The sequence below is a fragment of the Brachycentrus maculatus genome, unplaced genomic scaffold, assembly GCF_059751285.1.
Source record: "Brachycentrus maculatus isolate JH-2025_06_01 unplaced genomic scaffold, ASM5975128v1 h1tg000303l, whole genome shotgun sequence".
Classification (NCBI taxonomy): Eukaryota; Metazoa; Arthropoda; class Insecta; order Trichoptera; family Brachycentridae; genus Brachycentrus; species Brachycentrus maculatus.
In genome coordinates, this window is record NW_028281053.1 from 1,185,809 (window position 1) to 1,212,984 (window position 27,176).

The 27,176-nt window shown below is 32.7% G+C and overlaps 1 protein-coding gene across 1 annotated transcript; it reads right to left on the reverse strand.

Annotated features, from left to right (window-relative positions):
- On the reverse strand, positions 1–26,989 carry Hs6st (heparan sulfate 6-O-sulfotransferase). The gene is made up of 8 exons (XM_088267726.1): positions 26,696–26,989; positions 26,333–26,569; positions 22,336–22,433; positions 5,752–5,877; positions 4,781–4,863; positions 4,030–4,271; positions 3,209–3,393; positions 1–2,367 (listed from the first exon to the last, which is right to left on the reverse strand). Exons 1-8 carry the CDS (start codon positions 26,882–26,884, stop codon positions 2,220–2,222), a joined length of 1,308 nt encoding a protein of 435 aa, XP_088123852.1. The 5' UTR covers positions 26,885–26,989; the 3' UTR covers positions 1–2,219.
- Between the last annotated feature and the right edge of the window lie 187 nt (positions 26,990–27,176).

Genomic DNA, 27,176 nt, shown 5'->3' on the forward strand with positions numbered 1-27,176 from the left:
TTTTTTTTCATGTAACGCGGTGGAACGGTGTTCCGGCAACTTTTTTTCACAGATTTTTGTTGTTTTTTTTTAAATTTTCAAAATCAATTGATGAAAAAGTAATTACAATGTTTATTAATATAATTCCTCAAAATGATAAAATATGGTATTGTAATGAATATTTAAATGATATTTGAATGACAAGAAACGAGTTCCGGGACCTTTTTATTAAAAAAAAAAGTTCTATGTACTAAGAAAAAGCTTTTGTTTCACAATACTGTGTTAATTCAAAATTGACAGGCCCAAAATTGTTATATTTTTTTTTTAAAACACATTTTCCATGTACAAACTGATGGGCATATATGTTAGGAAGGTTATTTAAAATAACAAAAATCTATTTATGAAATACGAAAATTGTTATTAAAAAAATACGAAAAGTTGTTCAGAATGACGCTTAAATGCGACAATTATTTTTATAAATTCAGATGAAATTTACAACAAAGTTAAAAAAGACACTCAAAAATGATTTATAAGGTTTGGTTTTAGAGAATATTCCATAGGGAGATAATTATTTTTCTTCAAGAAAACTAAAAGTTTGGTTTCTGCGTTTTATGCTTCTGACCAAAATGCACTATTTCTTTAATTAAAAATATAATTAATATGCAACAACACTTATTTACGAGCCGATCTAATACTGTTCAGATACAATTAGCTTAAAGATCACTTACATATGGATAGGTACAGTAAAACAATGTAAAATATTTTGGTAAATATCCATAACGCTAATTAATACATAGAGGCACAAAATAATAATAATTGTAGAAAGAAAACACAAAGCGTCCCGACGATTTTGACAAAATCACGAGTCCAATACTTAAGAAATACGGTTTTAAAATATAAAATAATATGTGTATATAGTTGCTCGTTTTGAAAATATCATTGATTAATTGTTACCTATCTAAAGAACACAGTTATTATTATTTTTATATTCTAAAGAAGTCAAAATAGAAATACGATTCCAACGAATTGCGCAGCGACATTGAATTTTCAACCAAATTTGCATAAAATGAAAAATTACAATATAAATGTATCTGGTCTCTTCTTTGTCATCATGGAGGCAATTTCAATGGATTTTATTTATACGTTAGCTACCTTCAGACATAAGCGCTTAGTCACGCAATGTTCTGTTTATATCAATACTGGAAAACACGCACTGTCAAAAGTGGTGTGTGCACTCTTTTGACTCTTGTAATTTTTGTGTGGATTTTTTTGTTATGCGGTTTATTCTGAACGATGTAATAGACAATACTATTCGTGCAGTAATATGTAAAAGCAGTTACATATAACATATATTGCTTCCAGTTGACTACCACTAATTTGAACAAAAACATAATCTAAGCATCAGAATAAATATTCCGCTCAATTGGGGATATATATAAATTAAAATAGATTCGAACACATAAAATTATATTGTTGAGTGACTGGTATACCAAAACCTACCATATCAAGTCTCTTACAATAAAAAATCTAGATTTTTTGTATCTATAAATCTTTGTCCGCCTCCGTGGTGGTCAGCGTGTTTAGCTACCGTGGTGGAGGTCCCGGGTTCGATTCCCAGGGCGGTTGAAAATAAATATTTGTGATTTAACACTGTAATATTTATTTAATATTACCCTGGACTGGTTCCTGAAGCTCAAGAGTGATCACCTTGCCTTCATGTAAGTTATGATCAAGATAACACTGCGTCAATTTGATGCAGTGCCCTATGCACCATTAGGTGCGGATGAGGTTATGATAAATCTTTATACATAAATACTAGATTTATGTTTAATTTAATGCTGATATATCGAAACCTACCATTCCAAGTCTCTTACAAAAAAAAAATCTAGATTTTTTTTTGTATCTACAAATCTTTGTATATAAATACTAGATTTCTCTTTAATTTTACTCTCGCTTTTGTTGATTATGGTAGAACGGGTCGATAAAATCCCAATTAAGCAGAATCAACTGTATATGAATCAAGGAACCACATTGATATACAGCAGTATAAGATAGCAGGAGTCTTTCCGTTGTCAAAAATAATACACAATAGAAAAAAAATCTAAAGCTGAATACAGTGATGAGAAAATACACGTTACCTAATAAAAACACAGAGAACATTTCAACGAGTGACGTCAAAAGGTTTAAAGTCTATATCTTTTACGAGATCACGCAGAATTAATAAGTTATTAGCGTCGGGGTCACTGCGCGGCGTGGCGCTGTTCCGTGGTGACGTCCTCGAGGTTGTTGTCCCAGTCGAACTCAGTGACGCCATTGCGAGAGGCCAACTCTCCGAGGTGGGCGAATCTCCTCTCAAAATCGGAGTCCCTGCGTTTGAGGGCTTCGAATCTGAGAACAACATGTCAACAATGAGAAATTGTATATTCCAAACTGTGTTCGGAAAGAATATGGCAGTCTGGGTATTTACAGGACTTACAACACAAGACTTGGCACATTCAGATCAATCAGAAACTAAAGTCTGTCTGTGTCAAAAGTATGATTAGATGTATGGATGTGAAGGAGGCGAGGAGTGTATGCCAGGACAGAAGAGTGTGGCGTTACATCCTCTCTGCCTACCCCTGCGGAGAAACGGCGTGATGGTAGTAGTAGTAGTAATACAACACATATAAGTCTATTTTATTTTTATTCCTGTGTTGTGTTCTTTATGCTGCTGTTTCAGCTGTGCAGAAAGCCCTCAACATAAATAAATAGCCACAATATTTTAAAGTGTCCAAATCTTTGTTCACAAGTCTGGGTTTGTCCACATAGGAGTTATTTACATTGATATCTCAGCATAGATGAGGAAGAGTATGGAAGTCTGGGTATTTCCAACATAATATAAATAAAAATAATTAATACACTATACAATGTTCCCATAAAAAAAAAAGTGAGATCTTTTTTTAAATGAATAAATTACCAATTAAACAAAAAAAACTAATTAACCATCACGCCGCTTCTCCGCAGGGGTACGCAGAGAGAATAGAATGCCACACCAATCTATCTGCACATTCTTCCTCCTCCTCCGCATTCATGCATCTCCTACATACCCGCTGATTATTTTGACACCTGACCTGACTGCTTTCTAGTATTTGACATACCCGGATCGTGCCAAGTTTTTCTGTGTACTTATGTTTACATTTATAAAATATTATAACATTTTCTCCATAGATGCTAAAAAGGGCAGACAAACCTTTGGAACATCAACTTCTTGGCGAACGCGTACAGTTCCACATCCAGGTGGTTGATGTTGGTGACCTTCTGGACTTCCTCCGCGCTCAGCCCGTTGAGGGTCATGCTGGACACCGTGTTGTTGTGCTGCGAGAAGGGCAGCGCGAACCGCAGGTTGAAGGTCTCCTCGAATACGTACTGCGCTACCTGATGGACAAGAGTTCAGTTTTTAACTTCAAACAGGAAAGATTCCATCCAGGTCTATGTCACTGGTTACCTATTTTTGCAACGTTTTCAGAATATGTTGAGATTATGTTGATTGATATATTACATTCAATACAAAATATATTTGTTAAAATATTCAATAGAATGTCATAACAAAAGAAAAAAATCCGGCAACATCTTATGCTGAGAACCTTTGACTTGCAAAGGGTCATAAATAGGTATATTGTTAAAAAAAAATTGTCTGGTACATCCTTCTTCTTCTTTCTGTGCCACTTCTAACGAAGATCGGCGATCGTCATGGCTATCTTCAATTTTGATGCTGCAGCTCGGAACAGAGATTTTGTGCTTCTGCCAAACCATTGTCGTGGGTTATTTAGCCATGATGTCCTTGGGCGTCCTTGAGTTCTTCGCCCCGCAATCTTTCCTTGTATGATTAGGTGGAGAAGACGATATTTTTCATTTCTCATGACTTGTATTGTTGTCGAGAAATCTTATGACAAAAAATCCGACGATTTGACAACTACTTTTTGGATAATAACCCAAAGGTAGGGTGGTTAAACTCTGCTAATCAAGGAATATGTGCTTAGTAAATTTGTGATTTGAAAGGTCAGGGCGTACCTTCTGGTAGTCGGTGAGGCCGAAGAAGGCCATGGCGGCGAGGTTCCGCTTGGCGGAGGCCAGCATGATGGCGTCGCCCTGGCGTGAGGGGTGCAGCGTGGCGTTGTAGCAGCCCACCAGCGCCAGGTCGGCCAGCATGCGCGTCTGCCGGTTGGCCGCCAGGTTGGAGCGGCACGCCGTGAACGCCTCCAGCGACACGCCGTGCCACGACTCGCCCGCGTAGCAGGGGGGCACCTCGGCCGCTGGGACAACAACCATGCAGTCGTTATAATCAAGGGATAGTACAGAATTGCTATATAACCATATCAAAATAAAAGGTTCTGTGCTAAAAAGTGGACGTCAAACAACCAATGCATTGAAAATATCCTTACAGTAAAGAACACTTAAAAACTATTAAAATTTAAGGCGGAGACTGGCCGGAGCATTTCGTCGTACCGTAACATGTTACGTTGCAAGCATTCAGGCAGTCAGTACACCGCGCCGAGCTGCTCGCCGCTCGTTTCGAATGCTCCATCCAAAGTCGGATGCAATTTTAGGTTAGTACAGGGTTGCCAATCTGTGGGAAATTCCCCAAACTGCGGGGAATTTGTGGGGATTGGCACTATATATTTTTTTCTTCATTTGGAGTAAGCAGTAATTTATTAAAATCACAGAACCAAGAATCACGTCTTCGTCGTCCGACATTTTAACTACAGTACGAATGTCCTGCCCAACATCTTGGAACATTATTAAAAATGTAAATTTTGCAAACCTGTTGCTGTTCTTCCTTGACACCAATGTCTCGCCCCCTTCCAAGTGGCCCCCCTTTTAACATGACGATACTCTGAGAGGTATCTGAAAGAAACATTTAAATTAGTAAGTTTCTTTTTCACTATCACTGATAAAATGTGTTCCTGTCTTCAGCAGCTTTAAACGGCACCTTAACTGTTCTGATCCCCTTCTAACTTTGTATATTCCGGAGCCAGGAGATCTGTTTTCCGCTCGCACCTCGTCAACCCTCTACTTTACCTTTTATGATTAGCTGCAATAGCTCGTACTTCTGTCCTTTAAGCACATGCCCCAAATAGGACACCTTTTAAACTTTGACTCATCAGTTGGCAACTGTGTTTCTACACTTGCTCTTTGGAGCACAAATGTGGCCATTCAATTGTTGAATTTTACACAATATTAATTTACAGATCTTAAAATATTATTCCATTTGTTTGCTTAGTATTTTGAAATAGAAGATAATTAAATAAAATGAAAGTAAAATTTGCTAGGTGTCGCAGGTTCGATTCCCACATATTGCAAAATAAATTCAATTTGTCTGGGTTTGTATCATATTTTTCACATTTACCTTCCTTATCCTTACTATCCTACTAGCAGACAAGCTTTTAAAAGTAGAGGCTTCGCAAGCTATTACTTATTTTTTTTAAATAAAAAAAGCAAAACAAATTCTGACATAAACTTTTATTATGGTCAGCAACGCAAATGTTTTGCTGACCATATCGGTCCATGGAATGCGTAGCATTCTACTATGCAACCGCATTTCCAATATCTCTAACCCGATTATAGTGCTGATGGTCCACGATTCGACTCCATATAAAAGAACTAACAAAAAATAGAATTTCACCATTCTTTGAAGTTTCAGATTGAGGTTATCGTTACAGAATGTCGATAAGTTTTTTTTTTTAAACATTTGTAAACTCAAAATGCCACATATATTACAATAAATGTGCCAACCTTGCAACCGGATCCCGCAATAGTGTGATGTAGAAGTATCGTCTTTGAGTAGCTCTTCCTTCATGGCGATCTAACTCACCATTCACGCACGAGGTCAGCTCTGTGAAGTCAGCGTGTAGACCACACCTGCGGACAAATGAGATAAAAATGCTTAACGCACAATTTCAGTGATTTATTTTCATCGATTACTACAAATGACTTAAAAATGGCAAAAATAAATCACTTATAATCTATTAATTGTAACTGCAGACAGTTGGTAGAATTCCATATTAAATTGTTGGGTAATACATCCAATATTAAACAAGGTTTATTGGATTGAATTCTACTTTTATTTATGTATACGTGACGCGTTTCGTCTTATTAAGACATTGAACACATTTTTTTAAATATAAATAATAATAAACCATATCCGCTCCCTAGGTGGAGCATATGGAGTCCACAAACTGTCTTCAGGCTTTTCTGTCGGCTGCCAGCTCCCTTGCATCCTCCCAAGACAGATTCGCGTCCCGAAGTTCTGACGAGAACTGCCGACGAATTGTCAGCAGTGGTCGTCCTGGGCGGCGCGAACCTGATGCCTTGTAAAAGAGGCAAGCTTGATTAAGGCTCTCAGGAGGCATGCGGAGTACATGGCCGAGCCAACTGAATCGCCTTTTCTTGACGACAGTTGTGACCAAGATTTTTTTTTTTTTAACAGTGTTTGATAATGTCTTAATAAGACGAAACGCGTCATATAATAACATATACATAAATAAATGTAGAATTTAATCCAATAAACCTTGTTTGAAACCAAGGAAGAATGATATGATAGACTATTAGGGTAGTTAAGGATCAGGTAAGGAGTTGAGGGGGAAAAAGGTAGAGGAAACCACGGAAGAATGATATGACGGACCGTTAGGGTAGTTAGTTGGTCAGTTGGTAAAAATATATTTTCAAATAAATAAAAAATCTTCTAAGGAGAAATAATACCATATATTTTCGATGTCACATTCGATAGTATCAATTGTGAGGATAATCATCTTTGAATATTGAACAGCATATTGATGGGATGGGAAATTCAAGGGCAGGCGACATCCTGTAGCCGAGCGTCGCATGCTTGCCGGCTCATTGGCATGCAGACTTGCACTCACGGCATTATATCCACAGGGTGTTCCCTGAATACCTAATTCGGTGGAGATGTCAAACGACGCCATGAAAAAATAACCAAATTTATTTTAGGTTAGAGAAAATATATTAAGTGAGTAGAATTGAATATTTGATTATACAAATTGAAGAATAAAATAAAGGAAATTGGTAGTTTCTTACTTAATTTTCTCTCTGCCTTCTTTACTCAGCATTTTTTTTATTTAATTATTTTTTTCATAATTTGTTTTAATAATATTTATTCATATATATATATATATATATATATATATATATATATATATATATATATATATATATATATATATATATATATATATATATATATATATAATATTTTAAATATTAATTTATTATATAAAATACTAAATTAATATTTAAAATAACTTATCCTCATCAGACATTCCTGTGCTGAAGCCACATTTTACAAAGATTTATTAGTGGGGACTAGTTAGTTATTAGTTTGCCATGCAATCATGGATGATACGGCCAGAATGACTCAATCTATTTCTTATATACCTACCTCCATTATCCAATTGTCCCTTAATAATTAGATAATGGGAGTAGGTTACAGAGCTACATTGCAAAATACTCAATAAGTTCTTATATATTACAAACAAAAAATTTATTGTTGTGTCGTATATGTATATAGGAAAACACTTGAGTGTATTTTTAGAGCGAATACATTCCGTTTGACGGTTGGCATAGTTTTTTTACCGTCTTTAGTAATCCCAGATGGAGTTAAGACACTTTACGGATTGAGTCGACGATATGCATTGTTGACATACTGATGTATGCAAGAGTGGACATAAAAAGACCAGTAAATCATTTTCTAAACATCCTGTAGATATAGGCGACGACACACAATGTGAGTACATTTAAAAGCTGAGTGTCTCCCCCATAGCAGCGGTTTCCAAACTGTGTTATGTGGGTCTAGATGTTTTAAGGAAGGTTTACAAGGGTTTGGGTTGATCACTGCAAAAATTCAAGTCCAAGGTTTTAAGTCAGAGAAATTTTACATGTTTTTTCTTTGGTTTTTTGATACCTAACTTATGTAATCAATTTAAGTTCTTAAAGTTTTTATCGAATCGCCTGATTTATACTTGACTACGTGGAATATAGCACACATGTCTCAGAAAAAGAAAAAAAAACGGTTTATGAATATTTGATATTTTTGTCACTGTCCGCCTCCATAGTGTAGTTTTTAGTACATTTGGCTACTGTGCTGAAGGTCCTGGGTTCGGTTCCCAAAATGGTAAAAGTAAATATAATTTTTTTTATTATTATTAAATTCAACACTGGACTTGTGCCTGAAGCACTGGACTGATAGCCTTGCCTTCGTGTAATTAACAATCAAGATAGCACTGCATTGATCTGACGAAGCCCCTACGCAGATTGAATTTCCATAAGCGTATGGTGTATATTGTGTATTTATTTATTTATTTTAACTTCATGTACAGAAAAAAAAGTACATCGACAAGCTTATTGCTAAGAAGCCGGATGGCTCCAAGCAATGATTTTATGAATTTACCCAAGCTCGTAACACGCAGGAACAATGCTGACCTTATTTTCTGTATAAAATTTTAAATAATTATGTAGATTGCCCAGAGCTTTTATCACTCATCAATTTTAGAGTCCCGGGAGAACAGACCAGAAACAAAAACTTATTTAAAATCCCTAAAATGCACACCAAGTCCTACCAAAATTCATTTTTAAATCGAGCCTGCGATATGTGCAATGTAATGCTTAATGAAATAGACATTAATAATGTTTCGTTTAATACGTTTAAAAGAAAAATTGTTGATGTCTATTTGACCAGTTGATAAAGAAATGTTCTATATAGTTATACTTTTATGACAGTTTATTTAAATTGTTTTATTTTTAGATTTATCTTAGGTGGAAACCTATGATTAGAATTGTTATTTTTTTGTATTTTATCATATTACATTATTTTTATCGAAATATTCTGTTGGTTTTCCAATAATGAAAAAAAGAAGCAATATCTTCCAACCAGTGGCGTGCTTAGGGTTTACAAGTAAGGATGGTTTGGACATGTAGAACGAATGAGTGAGGAAAGAACGGTAAAACAAATTTATGAGGCGAATGTTAGCGGGAAAAGAAGCAGAGGAAGACCGAGAAAAACATGGCACGATCAGGTATGCCAAATACTTGAAAGTGGTCAGGTTAGGAGTCGTAACAATCGGCGGGTATGTATGAGGAGATGCATGAACGTGGAAGAGGCGAAGAATGTTTGCAAGGACAGAGTGGTGTGGCGCTCTATTCTCTCTGCCTACCCCTGCGGTGAAGCGGCGTGATGGTTAGTTAGTTAGTTAGTTAGCAAACCCACTATTTTTCACATTCGTGAATACATGATGTACCTATAATTTCTTCACCTCATATCATTCCCAGTATATAGTAAGCACCCAGAAAGTATTATAAATATAAACAATGTATTGTAATCATTGTAAAAATATGCATACATGTAACTTTTGTAAGGTATAGCCATCACCTTTAAACAAAGAAAATGTTCACTATAATAAAATATCTTCCTCAGATATCATCAACCATTACCAATAAGTACCATCACCATATAATGGCATGCATAGTGTTTAATGAACATATAAGCGCACAATAATTTAAAAACAGTCACACATTAATAATGTATTTTTAATCATTTGGTCTAGATTTAGCAATTTTTATTTGGAGTTTTCGGGCTTTTGGGCTTCTAGGAAAGTACCGCCACTACTTCCAACCAACCAAAATGATTATATTCACAATAGCTAGTTATAATATTAGGGTGGGGTTGAGGTTCCAACTAATGCAAGCGTTTTTTTAAGGTACCATGACCTAAAAAGTTCGAGAAAGCCTGTGCTACAGTACAACATACTCAGCGGAAGGTAAGAGACCAGACTGCAGGCTGAATGACAATTACAATTGAGATAAATTGATTAGATATCCTGAGATGCTTCCCAATCTGAGATGCTTCCCAATCTGAAGATATCAAGCCGTGTATTGTATTTTTTTATACCGACAAAATATAATAGGACAAAACTTCAGACAAAAATAAATACACTTTTCCACTAATCAATTACTGTGAATTATATCAAATATTTTTGACACCTTAACATAGATGAAGAAGAATATGGAAGCCTGGGCGTTTACAGGGTTTACGACCTGTCATAGGCTGGTTAAGTGATCACTTTACATATCTGTAACATTCACTATTCTACGGCTGTCCAAATTTAAAACACAGTAAGGGACATTTTTTTGTAGTAGGTTTTTTTTGCATTTTTGGACTGAGTAGAGTCTACTTAGCCCATAAATGCAAAAAAAAAACTACTACAAAAAATGTCCCTTACTGTGTTTTAAATTTGGACAGCCGTCTACCCATGATTACATTTGGAAAGCTTTTATTTATTTTTATATGTATAACATTAAACATCTTATTTTTTTTAATGTTAAAAAGCCTTGTGTTTTAAAATTAGATATACACGTATCAGCTTAACAGTTGCTAGTGTATTAATAATATTAATAATAATAATATAATGTCCGCCTACGTAGTGTAATGGTCAGCACGCTCGGCTACCGTTCTGGAGGTCCCGGGTTCGATTCCCAGAGGGGGGTCTAATAAATATAATTGATTTTTTCACTCTAATATTTATTCAATGTTACCCTGGACTGATACGTGAAGCGGAGGGCTGATCACTTTTCCTTCGTGTGTTAACGATCAAGATAACACTGTGTTTATATGATGCAGTGCCCTATGCACCATTGAGGTGCGGATAAGAGTTCGAATGAATAATAATATAATATACACGCCTTGAAAAAAATACTGTAACTAAGGAATCATGGAGAATTTGGATGACACTAGTGTATAGTTCTGAACTCACCATAGGTTCACTTAGCGCAGACTAAGGGGGCACTAGCTTATAAGGGGTGAGAGAATGATATGCCCATATTAATTTACAAAAGTGTTATTTCTATTCCTTTCCTCTCAGTGAATGGGCGCTAAATTCTGTTATGCATACAATTTGCTTTGTTTAATTTTTATTGCAGTTTGATTAGTTTGAATTTTAAATTGACATGTGTTGACCTGTAGAATGCGCCTTATTATTTTTATGGTTTTCAATTTGTCAGTCGTCAATCATTTGGGTTGTTTGTTATCTTTATGTTGACTTTCAATAAGTGTATACATATACCGATAAAAAAATAAAGCTTACTCAAATCAACCATAGATACTGACGCAAACTCACACATGAAGCGACGTGTAAATTATATGAGTATATATAAGTTTTTTTTTTTTAGTAATGTGGTTTTTTAGGAATGGTGAACGTGTGTAAAGAGATAACCTAAACCAGCCTATGACAAGTCGTAAGCCATATAAATACCCAGACTTAAATATTCTTCTTCCCAGTTTTTCGTATTCCCATCTCGATTTTAATCAATATAAATAAAAAATCTTGATATAAATAACTCCAAAGTAAAACAATCCAGAATTTGTTCCTCACTTCACCATTCGGAAATCTATCATACCCCATTTGTTTGAGGGATCGCATTTCAACTGCATTCTACTTTCATTCTTCTTTTGCCAACTCCATGCTTCACTTCCATACATTAGAGTTGGAACCAGGACTCTGTTGTGTACTGCCAATTAAGCTTTCGGTGCATTGGAATTAAAATACATAACGGCAATTGAAATACAATTTTTGCAAAAAACTTATTCTTTTCACTCATATATGGTCTACTTAATTTGAAACAGACTATTTTAGTAAAAACAAGTCTTAAGAAATGAAGAAAAAAGAAACGATTTTTATTTTAAAATATGACAAAAATTGTAGTCAGTTTTCGCTCACTCCTTTCAAGAAATGAAAGAATGCCTCATGCCCAGAAAATGAACTAAATCCCAGCAAAAGAGGCATATTTTTACCTTAATATTTACCCGCTACAGGGCAAAAAGTGTTGTTTTTGCATTTTAAAGAAAATGTATTGTTTAATTTTTTTTTTTTAAATATACTAAATATTTTTCAAATGGAGAAAAAACCTTAAAAGTTTTACCTAAAAAGATCTGTTACGCAGTAAAAAGTTCAATAAGTGGCTTGATATTTATTTTTAATACATTGCATTATATTTTTAAACTTAAAAAACCTTCTCCTGAAAAATCAAGTTTTTTGATTTATGACGTTCTTGAAAGGAGTGAGCATTTTGTCAGCAGGGTATCATGATGAGTTTGTCAATATATTTTGTTGTAAAGGCTTGAAGAGCACTGATGCACGTACAATGCAAAGGAAATCATCCATCAAATCTCCATGCACATGCGTCCAGCGTATACTCAAATAAAAAATGCATGTCACAGGATGATGTACGGAGAAGAATTTCAAAATAATTACATACCTACCTTTGCAATGCAGCATTGTATTGTAAAAAATACAAAATGGATAAAGCCCCAAGTAGTTTTGAAGGTTGAAAAGAATAATGTATCTAATACATACAAATATATATGTAGAGATATATACAGAGATACATAAATAAATTTATTTTTTAAAAATTAAACACTTGAATATACCACTTTAATGAGTTTTATTAATATATACGACTAGTTTCGAAAACTTTTGATGACTAAAGATGTTTTCATTTTCTGGTAAAAATTAAAACTGGTTTTCTGGTTTTAATTTTTACCAGAAGATGAAAACAACTGTTTTCGAAAGTTTTTGAAACTAGTCGTATGTATAAATAAAACTCATTAAAGTGGTATATTCAAGTGTTTAATTTCTTAAAAAATAATCAAAATGTCATTCCACAAAGTTAATGCCGAATTAATAAATAATATGATTAAAGAAAACATTTGTTTTTTACCACTTGAGTTTTATTATAGACTACATGTTTCAGAAGTTAAACTTCCATCATTCAGGTCTGTATAATAACAGATTATATAACGTCATTCAGGTCTGTATATAACATTATTATACAGACCTGAATGATGGAAGTTTAACTTCTGAAACATGTAGTCTATAATAAAACTCAAGTGGTAAAAAACAAGTGTTTTCTTTAATCATTGTAACATGTCTTACCACAAAGTTAATGCCGAAACAATAAATTAAAAAAAATAATATAATTAAATTTACATACAAAAATCCATTTCCATTATAAAATTACATAAAATCATACTTAAAACCCTTACCATAACTTACATGTAATTATTATTATAATAAACTACATAATTTAAATTCATTTTGTTAGAACAATTCATGGTTTTGACCCCTGCCTTGTTGTGTAAATAACATCCAGACAGTAATAACTCGGTAACTGGACAAATAAAATATATGTGGAAAACTATATACAGCAGGACCTCTTTAATTCGAACCCCCGCTAATCCGAACACCTCTGTAATCCGAACGCCCACTCATCCCTTAAATATACTTAATATGATTGATAGTCCCGAGTTACTATCACTTATCAATTTTAAAATACCGACCTGGCACAAACGACAACATATTATTTTTCAGTGTAGCCATTCGAAAACTGACTACCATATCGCTCACTCCTTTCAAGAACGTCATAAATCAAAAAACTTGATGTTTCAGGAGAACGTTTTTAAAGTTTAGAAATATAACACAATGTATTAAAAATAATTATCAAACCACTTATTGAACTTTTTACTGTGCAACAAATCTTTTTAGGTAAAACCTTTTAAAGCCTTTTCTCCATATAAAAAATATTAAATATATTTAAAAAAATAATTAAACAATACCTTTTCTTCAAAATGCAAAAACAACATTTTCTGCCCTGTAGCGGGTAAATATTAAGTTAAAACGTGTCTCTTTTGCTGGAATATAGTACATTTTCTGGGCATTCTGAAAACATGCACAACTGAAAATTGACGATTTTTGATTTATGACGTTCTTGAAAGGAGTGAGCGATATGTTCTCTCCTATTCTAATTTCAATTTTTTTTTCACAAGTTTTGTATTTTTTTTATTACTTGTACATATTTTTTCTTTATTCATTATTTTTACTTTTATTAAATATCATTTATTATTAGTTTCCATGTAATATTCTTATACTTTTTGTAAAAGGAAGTAATGCCGTAAATAAATAGATAAATACGCCAAGAAGGACTGATTAAGTGGATATTCCAGTGCCAGAGAAGATGATTTTACGTAAATTGAGAGACAAAGCTTTTTCCTTGTCATAAATAAATCTATGCCAACTAAAATATTTATTTCTTTAAAAAAGTTGTAAATGAAAAGCCATATTGCTTAAACAGGGATGATGTAATACCACATAAAACCACAAAAAATCAGTACAGTAGCCAAACATCCATTCATCTAAAATTGATAAAAAGATATTATTAATAATTTTATTTATTATCCCCAGTGCATGGAGTGGTTAAAATAAATACCACAAGTTTTTTCAATGCAGGAATTAATAACAAGTAATGAATCATTAGTATGTACTAAGTTGAGTAATTAATTACTCCATGATTAAGAAATATTACTCAATTAAATTCTAACTCACAATATGGGTAATGCAACATGTGGTTCACTCTGAGCACAATTTCGTCCACATTAATGTAGATCTTTTAGTTTTTTGCCCATACCACATAGAAGCAAAAAAAAAATTAGCCTTTGCGGATTTGACCATATCTTGTACGGGCACCCCGGTGATGAAAATGATGCCGGGTTGTGGTTCCGTTGCTAGTGTCGCGGACTCTCGAGTTAGAGTTTCTGGGTTCAAACCCACTCTACCAAAATTTGATACCTGTTTTTAATAATGAGCTACTTAGGGCGCTTGTGCACTACACAGAATTTTACTGTCCGGCACTCCAGTTTTTTCAAATAAAAGCAACTACGACAGTTTAGCGTGATCGAGTTCACGTGCACCAATCGAGCGCACCGATCCGGAAAAAGACGGACAAGTGCACAAGCCAACCATCCGTTTTATCATGCTAACCGGACTGTCGAACAGTAAAATTTCATGTAGTGCACAAGTACTCTAAGGCTCTCAGAAATAGTATGAAATTGAAGTATTTTTGTAAATAATAAAAACCGTAAAATTTCACTTTTTTTTAAAAAATGGCTCACACTGATTTTACCATATTATTTTATGAAGTAGATGAATGTATTCTCGCAGTGAGTCTCTATGTTTACGTACTATAGTGGACTCTGTCACCCAATGTTGGTATTATTTAGTATATTTCGAACATATATTTATATCACGTATGTATTTAAAATAAAATACCTGCTTTTTTCCAACAAAAAAAAAACCTGAAAATCAGTCAGAGTTAAAAATTGTTTTACTATTTTCTTACCCTTATCCGCATCCAATGATGCATAGGGCACTGCATCATATTTACACAGTGTTATCTTTGATTGTTACTTACATAAAGGCAAGGTGGTCACTTGTGCGCTTCAGGGTAATATTAAATAAATATTAGAGTGTAAAATCACTAATATTTATTTTCGGGAATCGAACCCGGGACCTCCAGCATGATAGCTAAACACTCTAACCATTACACCACGGAGGCAGACATTAGTTTTACTATAATGTGATAAATTTGACAATGTAATAATCAATATTGTTTATAGCAACTATTACAGTTTTCAAGAAAACATTATTCATAGATATCTTTTTAAATAATTCAATTATTTTTTTCGTAAGAAAAATGATATGTAATTACTCAATCTTATCTGACCAAGTGACCACAATAGAGTAAAAATATTTTTCATAGACAATAAATTTCCAAGAATGGATTTGAAGTGGTCAAACCCAGATTAGTCAACAAATATTTAAATGCGCTCAAAATACAGTGAATAAACTGACTAGTAAAAATGTTTAAAAATATTCTAATTTTACTTCTTACAATATCTATTGTATTCTTGCCAGTGCCCTTTACCATGACTTAACCTTTACTGGTCCAATGTCGAATCTCATTCGACATTGATTTTTTGCTCTTAGGTCCCATGTCCGATGTTATTCAACATTTTTTTCATCATTAGTATTATTTATTTAAATTCCAAGCTTACATTTTTGTCGCTCGTATCTATTAAAACAGTATGTGGAGCAGAGGACGAAAGATTTTTCCAATTGGAATGTAACTATCTACCTAGATTTTTTAAAATTTTGTGGGACCGGAGAAAGGGTTAAAATATATTGTATACCCACACACAGGCCATGCCTTTGTGGGATTTTATTTAGTATTTATGTATTTTTTGTATTTGTATTTATATTATGTTGTAAAATGCAAAAGAATTTTAAATAATAATAAAAAAACGTGTTTTCAAGCATCTCCTAGTGTGTAAAATGATTCAGGAAGAATCTTAGATATATTTCAAGAAGGTCTCTGATTAAAAAAAAACACTCAACTTAATAGGTGGAGTCAATTAAAGGATAAATGCAACTTCCAAAAATCCCTACGGATGAGAAAAATTTCACAATTTTTTGGATTTGTGGCAGGGGGTTAAATCCTGCAGAAAATTTTCCATTACCATTTACTATTTGACACCCAAAACATTTTTTAGAGGGTGTTGAAAAAAAAAAGGTTTTGTTTCAATTGATCTGTTCGATACTGTATATCTGACTTCTCCGAGTCCTAACAGTGTTTTGAGTATTGGCATAACAACATTTTGTCGGAAGACATATTATTATTAACCTTATCCCTTTTTTGTCTCAGGATCTCATTTAACATTGTGTCACATTACACATTATTTTCTAGGAACCAATCTTATGAGCAATACTACAATATCATGCAACACAGTTGCATCATATTGTAGTATTTATTTTTCAGTGTAGCCATTTGAAAACTAACTATCATATCGCTCACTCCTTTCAAGAACGTCATAAATAAAAAATCGTCAATTTTCAGTTGTGCATGTTTTCAGAATGCCCAGAAAATGTACTATATCCCAGCAAAAGAGGCATATTTTTAACTTAATATTTACCTGCTACAGGGCAGAAAGTGTTGTTTTTGCATTTTGAAGAAAAGGTATTGTTTAATTATTTTTTTAAATATAATAAATATTTTTCAAATGGAGAAAAAACCTTCAGGTTTTACCTAACAATATCTGTTGCACAGTAAAAAGTTCAATAAGTGGCTTGATAGTTATTTTTAATACATCGTATTATATTTTTAAACTTTAAATACGTTCTCTCGAAAAATCAAGTTTTTTGATTTATGACGTTCTTGAAAGGAGTGAGCGATATGTTCTCTCCTATTCCGAGAATTCTAAGATATGGCAATGAATACGGGTCATTGGTTGATTTTTTTTAGTACATCAATAAATATATTTGAATTAAAATTTAAAGAGAACTTTTTGGATCTCTTGGTATGAATTTTATGGTGATTATTAGCTTTCCAAATTTGTACCAATTTTTTAAACCTTTTTTTCCACCAATTTTTGTATTTTTTATTACTTATACTTATCTTTTCTTTTTTCATTATTATTTTTTTTTAATTTTAAATCATTAATATTATTTTCTATGTAATATTCTTATATTTTTTGTAAAAGGCAGTAATGCCGTAAATAAATAAACTTATTCCACCAGTATATTTCAGAAGCAATTGCGATTTGTAATGAAAGTAAATGATTTCAAAACAGATATTAATATTATTATCATTTAATTGATAAAACCATTGCTGAGGTTAATTGCTGATAAGGTAAGGTTAGGAACTAATATTACTAAAAATATCTGTATTTATATATTCATACAATGGTTATAAACAAAAGGAAGTCGTAAATTTAATTAGACAGAGATGCAAACAGTGGCCATAAAATACTGGGTGGGCAATAAAATCTGATAAGTTAGTAATTGTACATTATCATTCTAGTACACACATTGGTATGTATTTATTTATAAATAGACACGTGTTTATGTTTATATAAATGTATATGTTTGTGTACTTTTAATTTAATTTTCTCAGTATATTATTTCCTTTAATCTTTCACATTTTGCAAACATCGCTCACTCCTTTCAAGAACGTCATAAATCAAAAAACTTGATTTTTCAGGAGAGCGATTTTAAAGTTTAAAAATATAATACAATGTATTAAAAATAGATATCAAACCACTTATTGAACTTTTCACTGTGCAACAGATCTTTTTAGGAGAACCTGAAGGTTTTTTCTCCATTTGAAAAATATTTAGTATATTTCAAAAAATAATTAAACAATACCTTTTCTTCAAAATGCATAAACAACACTTTCTGGCCTGTAGCGGGTAAATATTAAGTTAAAAATATGCCTCTTTTGCTGGGATATAGTACATTTTCGGGCATTCGGAAAACATGCACAACTGAAAATTGTTGATTTTTGATTTATGACGTTCTTGAAAGGAGTGAGCGACATCTGTTATCTCCAATATGACTAATATATATGGAAATTTCTTGTGTATGATAAATACTATCATGGTCATATAAGATGTCAGCATGCTCGGCTATGGTACTAGAGGTCCCGGGCTCGATTCCCAGAGGGGGAGTCGAATAAATATAAGTGATCTTTTCACTCTAATATTTATTCAATATTACCCTGGACTGGTACCTGAAGCGGAGGGCTGATCACCTTTCCTTCATGTGTTAACGATTGAGATAACACTGCATTCATATGATGCAGTGCCCTATGCACCATCGGGTGCGGATAAATGTTAAATGAATATGACATGATGAAGTTCTAGTGACAAACTTGCAAATCGCTCTTGTAGATTGATCACAAAAACCGGCTGCATATAAATCATCCCATATAATCTTCAACGTGGAAAAGGAGCGCTTTTATTATTCTCATTGCGAAAACAACGATAAATCATAAATTCTAATTAAAATGCCACATCAATATCAAGTGCGAATGCCAACAAACAGCCGACAGATGTGCAGACGCCTTGCGGACGTCAGTTTAATATTACTTAACCATTTAAGCCGTGGGACAAACACATGCCGTCAAATATATTGACCTTAAAATGCATCAAGGTTACAAATTACTATGGTATTATTGACTGGACTGAAGTATTTTATACCCGCCTCTTAATCAACAATTAAAGACTGTTGGTGAAGTCTTCAGTCGCAAATTATGAAATATAAATTGAATTCTTCTTTCATTAATATATTCGGCAGTCACTTTATTTTATAAAATCTATCAATTTTTAATTTAAGATTTACTAGGTAAATACCACTATTTCTTCCACTATCATTTCCAAACACCATATGGACCGGAGGGCTGATCATCTTTCCTTCATGTATCAACGTTCAAGATAACACTGCGTTTATGTTATGCAGTGCCCTATGCACCATCGGGTGTGGACAAGTGTTTGAATGAATGAATTAGAGTGACACATCACTAATATTTATTTGACTAAACGAAGGCGTGATGTTTAGTCAGTTCGTTAGTTTTTTAAAAATTCTAATCCCATATTAAAACTGCAAAAATTAATTTGTGTAGCCAATGCTTAAATAATATTATCTCAGAGATGAGGAAATTTAATCAGTCAGATGACTATCTTCAAGGTCCATCTACTACATCAATTGGACATCACACTCTGCACCATTAATAATGTAATATGTAGTGGAAAAATTGCCAGTCTGACTTCGATGGACATGTAAAAATTGTACAAATTATATTTAAAAATAATAATTTGGAGAATCAAGATTTACAAATTGTATTTAAAGTAATAATTTGGAGATATAAGATTTAAAAATCATTTTTAAGGCAATAATTTGGAGATAAAAGATTTCCAATTTATATTTAAAGTAATAATTTGGAGATATAAGATTTAAAAATCATTTTTAAGGCAATAATTTGGAGATAAAAGATTTCCAATTTATATTTAAAGTAATAATTTGGAGATATAAGATTTAAAAATCATTTTTAAGACAGTAATTTGGAAATAAAAGATTTACAATTTATATTTAAAGTAATAATTTGGAGATATAAGATTTAAAAATCATTTTTAAGGCAATAATTTGGAGATAAAAGATTTCCAATTTATATTTAAAGTAATAATTTGGAGATATAAGATTTAAAAATAATTTTTAAGGCAATAATTTGGAGATAAAAGATTTACAATTTATATTTAAAGTAATAATTTGGAGATATAAGATTTAAAAATCATTTTTAAGGCAATAATTTGGAGATAAAAGATTTCCAATTTATATTTAAAGTAATAATTTGGAGATATAAGATGTATAAATCATGTTTAAGGCAATAATTTGGAGATAAAAGATTTCCAATTTATATTTAAAGTAATAATTTGGAGATATAAGATGTATAAATCATGTTTAAGGCAATAATTTGGAGATAAAAGATTTCCAATTTATATTTAAAGTAATAATTTGGAGAAATAAGATTTACAAATAATTTTTTTTTTAAATTTGATAAAAAGATAAATATTGGTGTTTTTATTATTTACAAAAATACTTCACTTTCATACTATTTCTCTGAGCCTAAGCGGCTCATTATTAAAAATAAGTATCAAATTGTCGTAGAGTGGGTTCGAACCCAGAACCCAGAAACTCAAGAGTCCGCGACACTAACCACGGGACAACAACCCGACACAAATTGCAGCTCAGTTACACCGCACAAGCAGACGCATACTACAGGAGAATGGGGATTATCCTATGGGAACTGTGAACAGCTTCGGCGCCCATAATAGGGTGATTACTGAACGGGATTGGCTTCCCAGTGTGCATTCACCCTGCCAAAAGGTCGACCAGTAACATGACGCGCAAAGTGCTCTCGGTCAACCAAGAAAAATGCCATCATAACATTCATACTTAAAGTACAAAGGGGGTCATTGTAGTATTCAATTAACCCTTTGACTGATGAGTTTTATCGAAGAAACGTTTTATTTATATAAAAATAAAACATTCCTTCAATAAAACTTATTTATATAGTCCTACCAAAATTAATTTTTATATCGAGCCTGCGATATGTGCAATGTAATGCTTAATGAAATAGATATCAATAATGTTTCTTTTAATACGTTTCAGAGAAATATTGTTGATGTCTCTTTGACTAGTTGATAAAGAAAATTTCTATTATTTGATAAAAACATGTAATATAAGTTTATTATATAGTTATACTTTTATGTACATGACAGTTTATTTTTATTTTTAGATTACTTAAGTGAAAACCGCTAATTGGAATGTAATTTTTTAAAATTGTATTATATTATGTTATTTTTGTTAAATATTCTTTTGGAATATTTAACAAAAATAAAAATGTTAAATATTTTTACAATAAATAAATAAATATAGATATAGATAAGAATTCTTCATAATTCAACAGTGTTCTTTAAAAAAATTGAATAAATATTTTAACCGCCTAAATTAAAAGACGCCTGAAGGAAATTACATAATATAACTATGCAAAATACATCCTTAACCTTTCCTTCCCAATGATATGTATTTGCTGAAATTCGACTCTAATAGTGAGAATATCAATGTAAAGTATAATAGATACGGGCAAAGAATTTTTGTATTTCTCCGTAGTATAATTACATATTACATAAAAGTATTGTAATATATAGTTATTCATTAATAGCGATGGAAATAAATAATTTGTGATGGTAATTTTTTTTTAGTTTTTAAAAAAAAAAGGAATAATACGCAAAGTGTATACTTTAGATGCTTGTCTGCGGGTGGAATAGTAAGGAAAGGGAAGGTAAATGTGAAAAATACATCACAAACACCCAGACCAATTGAAAATAAATCTTTCTTGAATTCATTTAGCAATTGGCGGATATGGAACTCGCGACGCCAGTTTCACAGTCAAGCGTCTACCCAATTAGGCCACGGTGCCTGTTAGGTATAGAATCACCAATACACAAATATTTTCCAGTGTGTGCATGCTGTACTCTTGTACACATATGATCCTGTTTCTACCAATCTCATTTTAGTAGTGCACAAGTCATCCGTCGCGGCGATTGTGCTGGCCAAGCCAGCTATAGTAGCTACTTTTCACGATGATTTTTTTCTCATTTTCAGATTCTTATCAGAGCTAGTATAAAAAAATTGTTACATGTCAACTTCAACTTTGGTCAATAAGCTAAGCGAAATATTCACATTGTTTGCTTTTTTTTAAATCACATTTTCATATTTTCAAAATACACATAGATTCACGTGGAAGTTTTTAGCACCGTTAGAGACAGGTTAAAATTAAAAACAGGATTTCAAATGCGTCTCTTGAGGATATGTTATCACAGTCGAGTATCTCATTCTTCGTTTTTTTATCACATTTTCATATGGTGTACAAAATACACATCACAGTTGCACGCGGAAGTTTTTAGCACTGTTAGAGACAGGTTAAAAAAAAAAACAGGATTTCAATGGTGCCAAAAACAGGATTTCAATGATTTCAACAGCCCTTGAGGATATGTTATCACAGTCGAGTATCATCTCGTCCCATTTCTGATACGTCACAAAAAGTATGTACAAAGTATGATACAAGATTTGGTTCACTCACTTCCATCCCGTGGAGTATCTGGAGAAGAGCCAGATCTCGTTGCTGTGCGGCCGGAAACAGTGGCAGCGCTTGCGGGCCCTCTGGCAGTTGCACGGCCGCTGAAACAATACGACAATCAATCCCGCTGCCACCATTACCGATTCCCACTAAACGGCGTCAACACTTACAAAGCTTCTTTACAGCCATCATTTGTTTATCCCAAATCAAAACATACAAATTAAGTTGTGTTACACTTCAAAGCAAACTAGACGGGAATTATATAATGTATACGCTATGTGAAGCTTAGAGTATATATTCTTCTTTTAACCCTTATCCGCACCCAATGGTGCATAGGGCACTGCGTCATATTGACGTAGTGTTATCTTGATCGTTAGTTACATGAAGGCAAGGTGATCACTTCTGCTCTTCAGTAACCAGTCCAGGGTAATATCAAATAAATATTATAGTGTGAAATAACTAATATTTATTTTCACCCCCCTGGGAATCGAAGAAATCGAGAAATAAACAACAAATCTGGGAATATGATTATTCGAACAATAATAGATAGAGGTTTCACTGTATATATAAAATAATAATAATAATATGTACACTGTAGTGATAAATATGTACGTATGTACATATTTATCACTACAGTGTATATTATTTTATTATATTTTAAATTATTAAAATTTGCGTTTGACATAGGATAGAAACAAGCACAAAGATGAGCGTGTTTCCATGCTGATTTTGTATGACCGGCCTAGCAAGCGCTGCATTGAAGAGCGCATAAACGCGCTTAAGAGCGTTTGTGCATAAACACGGAATTTTACCGACGGCAGTCGGTTTTAAAAAATTATATAAAAGCGACAAGTGAATAAACACCGATCAAGTGCACCAATCCGAAGAAAGATGGCCTAAAGCACAAGCCAATCATCCATTTTGTCATGCTAACCGGACTGCCGGACAGTAAAATTCCGTATGCCCTAAGGCATAGAACCGTTTATAAACGGGCAGATTAAGCTAGACAATGTGTTCATGTAACAAAAATGGTGTTATTTAAAGAGGGGTCAGACGCGTGTGAGCTGAAATAGATGTGTTTATATTGAAAGTAACATTTCACATAATGTGTTTGTTTTCAGAGTTAAATAGCTGCTAACAAGCTGGACTTGCTTCAATTGCTGTTCACACATTATGGTCACAAATATTTATAGAAGAACACTTTCAATTCCTTGTCATAACACATCATTATTCAGTAATTCAGACTATGGAATGAATTACCTCTCCTTGTAAAAAATGCACCTTTTCTACGTTGATATATTAATTTTCACTTGAGTGACCTAAAAAATTAAGTGCATTGGTATGGGTGAAGTAATTTATCAATTATCTGTTAATAAATAATCTATGCAATATCTGATCATTATCTTTTCATAAAAAAATCTATGGAATACCTGATCATTATCTTTTCGTAAAAAAATCTATATAACACCTGATCATTATCTTATAACTGATGTCATGATGACACACAATAAAAAAACAATTTGTTTAAAATAATGATTGTGTTGAGCAACTACTGAGAGTTAAGGTAATGTTAGGTACTTACCCAGATTAATTCAATTAAAGCAATCATATGAACTGTAGAAGAGATGCATTGCTCTCGATCTACATATCATTGTTATGACTACTTTGAACTACATATTCGCAAAATAATAATAATAGTACAGGGCGTTCAGAAGAGAAGCGGTACATTTTTTCATACATTAAGGTATTATTTTACGAATTTTTAATTTAAGTTATATATGGTATTTATTAAAATCTATTGTGTTTTGATGCATTTCGCATCAGTTTTAAACACCGTTTGTGAAGCCAAGTGTCAATTTTACAGATGTTTCTTTGGGACATTGAAGAATGAAGAGGGGCTGTTTCTTATTTTTATATATTTTTTATAGTTGGAACATATACAATAGGTTTTAACGGGGGGTTTTAATCATTGTTAATTAGGGGTATTTTTTAAATTCATTTCTATTGTTTTAAAATGTTGCAGTTTATGACTTTTCGTATTAATAATTTTTAGGATTATTTTATTCTTAGGTCCGCCTCCGTAGTGTAATGGTCAGCACACTCGTTCTGGAGGTCCCGGGTTCGATTCCCAGGGGTGGGGTTCCAATAAATAAAAGTGATTTTTTCACTCTAATATTTAAACATTACCCTGGACTGGTACCTGAAGCGGACGGCTGATCACGTTTCCTTCATGTGTTAACTACCGAGATAACACTGCGTTTATATGATGCAGTGCCCTATGCACCATTGGGGTGCGGATAAGGGTTAGGAGAAGAAGAAGAAGGAATTTTTAGGATTAAAAATGGATACATATGCTACAAAGTGACTGCCAATCAATAAATTAAATTATTATGTTTTTTACTTGTTTTCAATTTTAGTTTTTTTGAAATGCTCAGCTTGACTTTATTTGGGATTTTGTTTTAGTTTTTCAAATTAATTGAAAATTTTCATTTTATAAATTATTTAGGCCCATAATTAACCCTAGATAACTAAAATATATTTGTAGATACAATGCCATGATCGCACAATATTGACATATCGCTCACTCCTTTCAAGAACGTCATAAATCAAAAATCGTCAATTTTTAGTTGTGCATGTTTTCGGAATGCCCAGAAAATGTACTATATCCCAGCAAAAGCGGCATATTTTTAACTTAATATTTACACGCTACAGGGCAGAAAGTGTTGTTTTTGCATTTTGAAGAAAAGGTATTATTTAATTATTTTTTTAAAAATAAAGTAATTATTTTTCAAATGGAGAAAAAACCTTCTGGTTTAACCTATAAAGATCTGTTGCACAGTTAAAAGTTCAATAAGTGGCTTGATATTTATTTTTAATAAATTGTATTATATTTTTAAACTTTAAAAACGATCTCCTGAAAAATCAAGTTTTTTGATTTATGACGTTCTTGAAAGGAGTGAGCGATATGTAGTAGCTGTGCGGAATAGTGATTTATTGTTAAATGTCTCTTACATTCATTCCTAATAAACCAAACTTAAGTGTCGTGTAACCGGTTCCTATTTTTAATAAATACTTTTGATTAAGTTTCACGTTTTTAATAGCGTAGTCAGCCAGACGAATGTTTAGTTATTAGGGGTTAAAAAACATTATAGAAGTTCTTTTTTGTCATTAAGTAAAACATTATTTGAGTACTATATAAACTTTATACCGAGACCATTGTTAAAAGCAGGAAATAACAAAACTGCTTGCTTTGATGCTAAATGTCTTTTGTTTGATTAAATGGACACAATTAGATTTTTATTACAAATAGCTTTTTATTACATTAGTCATATCTGTGTCAATAAGTTAAATACTTTGTGATAATATTATACAACAAATATAATAAATCATAATAATGTTTTATCCATTCGGGATCAAAATATGTGAAAAAGCAAAATACAATATTTTTTAATTTGCGGTAGTATTAGAAGTGGCTCACATTTGTATGCTTTGTATGAAAAGGCAGGCAAATATCAGTTATTTAAGTTTTTACTTTGCTTTTCAATATATATTTAAATAAAATAAAAAATTATGATAAAATTTTAGGCATGGCAGTAGATCCAAATTTGAAAAAAAAATCCTTAAAATTGGAAAAAAAGTATTGCACAAAATAGTGGAATACATATTAAATCTATTCATTATCATGATTTCAATAACAAGTTGCCTTTTTTTTAAATTGTGGAGTAATTAAGAATATTTTTTTATATGTAAAAATAAAACAATTTTTAAAAATTTTTTTGGACAGTTAATAATATTATTTAAGCTTAACATAAATAGTATGTGGTATTGAGAATACATTTTCACCTTTAAAATTTATTTGTATACGCGGTTTTATATTGTGAAAGTCTTTTGGTTGACATCAGATTATTGCCTTGTACAAAAGGTGGGTACATTGCCTTTTAAAAAAATATATTTGATAATAAAAGTAATTAGTTTATTTAATAAAGTTTGTGATAGATACCTTCAGATCGAGATCCATGACCAGATGCTTTCCAAATGAAGTCCCGCCTGTCTTTTGTATGTGCAGAAAAACCATTACATCATGACCGTCGATGTTGAATTGAAAGTCTTCGTGTAAAACGTCGTCGTAACTTAGCCCGGGCTTCGACAACGTTCCTGGAAGGGGTCTGCCGAGATTGTCTGGAAATCCAGCGAGAGATACGTCCGCGAAACGATCCCGGGCAGATAATGCGCAGACCTGGTAATGGAAAAGTAAATAAACAACATCAATCAAAACAAACGAAATTACATCAATTGAAAATTCGACTATTTGAGCGGTTGTTTTTTGCAAAATATGCAGGACGGGGTGCAGTATCCAATTTACCTGGTCGGGGCAGAAGTACCCGAAAGCCACTATCCCGAAAATGCCGAGGGAAAGACAGAAAAAGGCAACCCTCCTCAGTCTCGATCGGGGCTCCATTTTCTTGATTTCGTACACTCCGCCGGGTAAAAGTAAAGCGAAGTCACTATCTACTTGAACGGATACACTTTTCTGCATTTCGGCCGAAGGCATATTTCATCTTCAGTGATGAAATGTGTAAATATCACAGTATGATCACCCACTGTCGCGATTTTTACATATCAGGCGTCCGCGAGAGGCCATATTTTTTAATGAATTAATGGGATCAAAAAAATCACCGCGAGAGGCGCTAGTTGTATTGTGATTAGCCATCTGTTGAGTGATATCTTAACTAATTTATAACACATTCCGCATTTCACAAAATGCTACATTTAAAAATCGACAGATGTCAGAACTATGTAGTTATTTTGAAATAATTTCTACTTGGTGGACTCTCGACTACTAT

What these genes read in the sequence shown, in the direction of transcription:
- Hs6st (XM_088267726.1), bottom strand. Translation starts at nt 26,884, where the DNA reads ATGCCTTCGGCCGAAATGCAGAAAAGTGTATCCGTTCAAGTAGATAGT. An exon ending in TCATGGATCTCGATCTGAAG is followed by an intron (nt 22,434 to 26,332) that starts GTATCTATCACA and finishes GTATTGTTTCAG; the next exon opens with CGGCCGTGCAACTGCCAGAG. An exon ending in TTGCGGGATCCGGTTGCAAG is followed by an intron (nt 4,864 to 5,751) that starts GTTGGCACATTT and finishes TGTTTCTTTCAG; the next exon opens with ATACCTCTCAGAGTATCGTC.